The following is a 5792-nucleotide window of genomic DNA, read 5'->3' as shown; positions in this document are numbered from 1 at the left end:
CTGCTGCTGCTGCTGCTGCTGCTGCTTGCTCCGCCGCTTCTCAGGCTTGTCACCTGCTGCTGGTTCGTGCTGCTGCTGCAGCAGCGCTCGCAGCAGGGCCGTCTTAACCAAGGGAGAGAGGCAGCTAAAAGCTTTACACAAGACATCTGCATCAGCAGCAGCTTTTGCTGCTGCTGCACCCGCAGGTGCTGTTGGCTGCATGTACTGCAGCAGCTGCAGCGCAGCAGCTCTTTGCTTCTCCCCCTGCTCCTTCAGCAGCTCAAGACACAACCCAAACAGCACAAAGCGGCAGCAGGGACGCTGCAGCTCACCCGATGGGGGCCCCCTGCTGCTGCTCTCCATGGGGGCCCCCCAGGGGGCCCCCAGGGGGCCCCCCACGGGCGCCCCTGAAGGGGGCCCCAAGGGAGCCCCTGAGGGGGCCCCTGAGGGGGTCCCCAGAGGACTTTTGGGGGGCCCCTGTGTCGAAGGGCCCCTGTGTAGCAGCAGCTGCACAAACAATGAAGACAGAGGAGCCACAGCAGCCATTTGCTGCAGCTGCTCCTCCCGCAGCAGCTGCAGCAGGCGCCATAGGAGCCACTGCTGCCTCTGCTGTTGCTGCTGCTGCTTCTGCTGCTGCTGCTGCACATGGCAGTCAGAAAGCAACTGCTGCATGCAAGGAAGCCTCCAAATGAGGGGTCCGAGGGAAGAGAGGCCCCAACTTAGTCCTTCTGCTGCTGCTGCTGCTGCTTCAGCTTCTTGTGTTGTTGCTGCTGCTGCAGCTGCTGCTCCTGCTGCTGAAAAACTGTCCACATTGTCATGCAGCAGCGTACTGATGCAGAGCCCCAACGGCCTCTCCAGGAGATATATGTCTTGCTGCTGCTGCTGCTGCTGCTGCTCTGTTTGACACTTGATGGATTGCAGCAGAGCTGCACGAGGGATTTCTGCGGCCGTAAAAGCAGCAAATTCCTCCAGAGCTGCTACAGCGCTGCGTTTTTCCAAGCTCATGCCTACTGCTGCTGCTGTTGCTGCTGCTGCTGCTGCTGCTGTGTCTTCTTTTGCTGTTGCTGCTGCTGCTTCTGGCTGACAGAGATCCCGTAGAAAGCGGCGGGCGTAGCAAAGCGTCACAGCAGAGCCAGGGCCATCCGGCCGCTCCTTATGCTGCTGCTGCTGCTGCTGCTGCGTGCGCAGTGTCCAACACTTGCAAAACAGTGCTGAAGGACAGGCCACTACTTCCCCGAGGTTGCTGCTGCTGCTGCTGCCGCTGCTAGTTTCTTGCAGATAGAGCGGAGACAGAACGAGAAGAATCTGCTGCAGCAAGCGGCAGAGCCGCTGAAGCTTACCCTCTACGCCGCTGGATTGGTGCTGCTGCAGCAGCAGCTGCTGCTGCTGCTGATGCAGCAGGTTAAGCCACCAGCAGCAGAGCTGCGCATACACAACAGCAGCAGCAGCAGCAGCAGCGGGAGACAGCGCCAAACCGTTCAGGGCCGCCTTCGGTGTCTGTATACCTGAAGCTTTCGAGACTACTCCTTGAATGTCTCCGCTTGCTGCACCAGACCTATTCTGCGTCTTTGGCGCAGCAGCAGCAGTTGCTGCAGCTGCTGCTGCTGCGTGCGGCGCCGCTGCTCCAACCTTAGCTGGGGTCCGGAGCTTCGTGAGACTGTCTGCTGCTTGCATCAAAGCGGAAGCTAAACTTTGGAGACTTTCAAGCTGCCCTTCAGAAGCAGCAGCAGCAGCAGCAGGGGTGCTAGCAGCAGCAGCAGCAGCAGGTCGCAATGACGCAGCACGACTTTGGGCGTCAAGGTGCTGCCTGAAGTGAGCCCCCCAAGTCTCCAACACCCATTCCTTTCCGAAGCCTACATTGCTGCTGCTGCATATGTCTGCAGTAGCATTTGTTGCCGTTGCTGCTGCTGCTGTTGCTGCTGCTGCTCCTACTGGCTGCTGAGCAGCAGCAACGGCAGCAGCTGCTGCTGCTGCATCAGCAAAGAGCGAATCGAGCGCGTCCTTCACCTCTGCTGGCTGCGACCTTCTTGAGCCCTGGGGCCTGGCAGGCCCAAGCTGCAGAGCGGCACAGGCAGCAGCAGCAGCAGCGGGTGAGTTGCTGCTGCGCAGCAGCAGCTGCAACGCCTCAACGAGGAACAAATCGCCCGAATTAAGGGCCTCACGAGTGGAAGCGGCCCATGCACAGCTGAATTCCATTGTTGCGAGCCGCCGCGCCAACCCCCAAACCCTAAACCCTAAACGCTAAATCCTAAACCCGTGAGCCCTCACTATCGAAACGAGGTAATTCGTACATGTTGAAGCACAGGCATGCGTTAGTGAGTCTCCGCCGGGCACATCAGTTATAATCAGCTAAAGTTAATGGTTTAGAACACTTAAAACTACTCCAATTCAAACAATGGAAACAGACAAGAAGGCCTACAGCGAGGGGTCCCAGCCCTCGAGAGCCAACCCACTAGACCCTGCAGCAACGTATTGCCTCCCTAGATGCCTAAATAGCTGAAACAAAAATTAAATTGGAAATTAATAAAGTACTTTATGAATTTCAATTATCTGTGGGGCGGCTTACTGCCGCTGAGGCGCAAAAACGGAAACACTGAACATGAGTGATCTCACATTTGAATATCTTTGGAGCAGTTTCTGGTTTCGGTTGCTAACCGCGGGAAACCCGCAGCTTATAAGCAGCCAATTTCACTTCCCTTTACATAAATAGTGGCTGAGTTTGCCCTAATTAAGGAATATTCCATCAGGTTTTCATTGGACTTGAAGACAAAGCTGCTCCCGAGGCACAGAAGTCTACTGCAGATTAGCTTGGGCTACACAGCGAACTCGCGCTGCAGCAAAGCTTTCTTTTTAGTTTTGCTGCACAAGCCGCAGACAGCCATCTGCATTTGGCCTTCTGGAACTACGCCACTCAAAATAATTCTTATATGAGCAGCAGAGTATTAAGTTTGGCTGGGGCTTGCTGTACACAAGAGGCGAACGCGGCTGGAAAGCCAGCACAGAAAAGTCCCTCAAAGCCGTTTTCGATTCAGAAAAAGCCTTTCTAAAGTCCATCGTTTAGAGTTTAGGGTTTAGGGTTTAGGGTTTAGGGTTTAGGGTTAGGGGTTTTGTCCCAGCATTTATGGGCCGTCGCAAAATCCAGGCGAAGCCTCAAAGGACTGCCAGACAAGGCTGCTGCTGCATAGTTGCAGAGGAAAACACTTCAATTTAGAAGATCAAAGAAAAATAAAAGGAAGTAATTGAAGCTGCATGCATTCCGGAGCTTCTGCTTCTTCTCAAGTGCAGTTGAATGCTGCCAACGGCAAATAAGATTCCCTTCAAGAAAGACAGTGCAGCAAAGTGCAGAAGTGATGAAATGCATGCGCAGCTTTGCTGCAGACACTTGTGCTTTAAAGGAGCTGGACTTCTGCCTCCAACTCTCTCGCGAAAGCAGAAGACCGCAGAAAGCCCAGTAGTGTGTGGCACTGCGGCACCGCTGGAGCGCAGCAGCTGCTGCAGCAGCAGCTACTTCAGCAGCTGCTGCCTCAGCAGCAGCTCATTCATCAGCACCTGCTTCAGCAGCAGCAGCAGCAGCGCCTTCAGCAGCAGCTGCTTCAGCAGCAGCTCCAGCTACTTCAGGAAGAGAACAGATCAGCATCTGCAGCAGGGATTGGCTCAAATTCAAAAAAAGAGAATCTTGGCTTCAGGCTTAGTCCAGCAGCTCGTTTCGCTGCTATTTAATGTAATTTTTGTCAATTTAATTCATTCTTTCACTCCTGACGAACTCGTTGCAGCTAAATGAGTCAGAAAGCCATCCTTCTCACCCCGAGCTTCCGAAGCGCACTTTGCTGCTTAACGGCTGCTGCAGCAGCAGCAGCAGCAGCAGCAGCAGCTCTCAGCTTTTCAGCTTCCTCAGCAGCCAGCAAAGCTGCTGCCACAGGGGCCTTCTCAGCAACGGGCATAGACACTTCTGCAGCTGTTCAGAAACTCTTCAGTTATGCCTCAACAATTTATTTTGCTGCAACTCAAAGATAAACCCAATGACAGCTTCCTGTGAGGCTCAACAAATAGACCTTTATATATCTTTGAGAGTACAAAAGTAATTGCAGCAAATAAGCCTTTATTGAAAGTATAAAAGTAACTGCAGCAAATAGATCTTTATATACCTCTGAAAGCATGAAAGTAATTTCACTTTCATTCACTCATTGAGCCTCAGTGTGCTTCGCAAATCTTTACTAAATTCAGATTGAAGTGATTTATAGATTTAAAGCCTCGAAGAAGTTTTTTCTCTTCAACAAAGACAGCACAGCACTTTGGTTACTGTTGCGTCTTTTTGCATGCATTTCTTTTATTTCCAGTTTCCCAGTTTTCGAGTTTTCCTTTCAGAAGGACTTCTGCAAGCGAAGCATATTATAAATGCAGTAATCCGAGAAAATAGAAAAGATGAAAAAAAGTGCAAAAGGGTTCATTGTTTTCTAGGGTTCACTGAACTTTTAAAAATAATCCAAAAATGCTTTAACTTCAACAGAAATGCAACAAGAAATGCTTTTGTTTCCAAATGCCATGACGGCTGGCAAAACTCGAGGTGTGTCTTCTCTTCAGTTGCAATATTCAAAAGTGCCTTTTATTTATTTATGGATTTTTATTTATTTATTTGATTTATTGAATTAGTAATAAATAAAAGTTGGGGCACTTGAGTAGACCTTGAAATTTTTCCTTTCAAATTCAAATTAAGTTTTTCGAACTGCGCCGTCTGAAGGAACGCTGCAGTTCGAAAGGCCGGGGTGGCCCCGGCTGGGATGCAAAAGGAAAACAAAATAGCAAAAAAGAAGTGTTGCATGTATTGACGAAGACCTAGAAAGAAAGGAAGTGCAGCGCTTGCGGGGTGTTTCCGCAAGTTCAAATTCAAGTTGAGAAGTGGAATTGGGAATGTTGCGCAGTCACCAGAAAACGTGCTGGGAGGAGAAGTGGAAAGTCGAAGGAAATTCGGAAGAAAAGAGCAATGCAGGGTTCACGAGACTGCGCAAAGGGCGTTTCCGGCGAAATTCAAGAGAACAAAAGTGAGCGGAGAGGCTACAGGAGAAAGCGCGCAAGTGCGTATACACTCGAGGTGTCTAGACCCCGGGGCCCCCACTTGGAAAGCCGGAGGTTCGCAGCCTTCGCGTTTGCGAAACTGTGGATCATAAATTTGATTTCGTAGTACTGCTCCTTCGCAAATTCGAAAGCGCTCTCCGAGTTCCAGTTGTTCCCCAAGGAAGACACGAGCTTCTCCAGCACCTCCTCCGAGCGCAAGTCGTAGCCGAAGCCGCCGCGCGTGGAAAGCACGAAGAGTGCAGCGTCGAATTCCTCCTTTGCAAACAAAAGAGGAACTGGAGGAACTCGGGGGTACTCCTCTTCGCTGTCGACGCCGAGGACTTGCAAGAAGGGGCGGAACTTGGCGAAAGTTCGGAAGTAGCAGTCCCGCACCATGAAGTTCAAGTTCACCAGGTTCTCCACCAGCTGCGCCAGCCGCCGCGGCACCTTTTCCCGCGGGAAAGCCCGGCTCCGCACGCCCAAGTCCTGCAGCAGCTGGTCCAGCGAGTGACCACTGGTCTGGTCCGCCCCCGGCGCCGCCAGCGCCTCCAGCTCCGCCTCCGAGCCCGTCCCCAGCAGCCCCACCGGCACCCCCGTCGCCTCGTGCAGCTGCTCCATGTCCCCCAGCGCCTTCAGCACTTCTGCTGCGCCGCTACACAGCCCCTCCATCAGCAGCAGGTTCAGTTTGTAGAGCGGCAGCTCGCGGGGCTCTGTGGGCACCGCCAGCGCCTTCGCCGCCTCCACGTGCCGCCGGTACTCTT

At 52.7% G+C, this 5792-nt stretch overlaps 2 protein-coding genes across 2 annotated transcripts in view; both read right to left on the bottom strand.

The window, feature by feature from the left end:
* ETH_00006115 (uncharacterized protein) overlaps window positions 1–2175 on the bottom strand; it is a gene marked incomplete at both ends in the record, with an annotated part of 7929 nt that extends 5754 nt beyond the window's left edge. Inside the window, one exon of the mRNA XM_013376158.1 lies at window positions 54–2175. Coding sequence (XP_013231612.1) covers window positions 54–2175 — 2122 coding nt within the window. The remainder of the gene's footprint in view (window positions 1–53) is intronic.
* A 2856-nt stretch (window positions 2176–5031) lies between these two features.
* The window catches only part of ETH_00006110 (uncharacterized protein), a gene marked incomplete at both ends in the record, with an annotated part of 1510 nt that continues 749 nt past the window's right edge, over window positions 5032–5792 (bottom strand). Inside the window, one exon of the mRNA XM_013376157.1 lies at window positions 5032–5769. Coding sequence (XP_013231611.1) covers window positions 5032–5769 — 738 coding nt within the window. The remainder of the gene's footprint in view (window positions 5770–5792) is intronic.

Source organism: Eimeria tenella, genomic scaffold (genome assembly GCF_000499545.2).
Source record: "Eimeria tenella Houghton genomic scaffold, Eth_scaff32, whole genome shotgun sequence".
Lineage (NCBI taxonomy): Eukaryota > Apicomplexa > Conoidasida > Eucoccidiorida > Eimeriidae > Eimeria > Eimeria tenella.
Note: the sequence above shows the minus strand (reverse complement) of the source record. Positions and strands in the feature narration are given on the sequence as shown.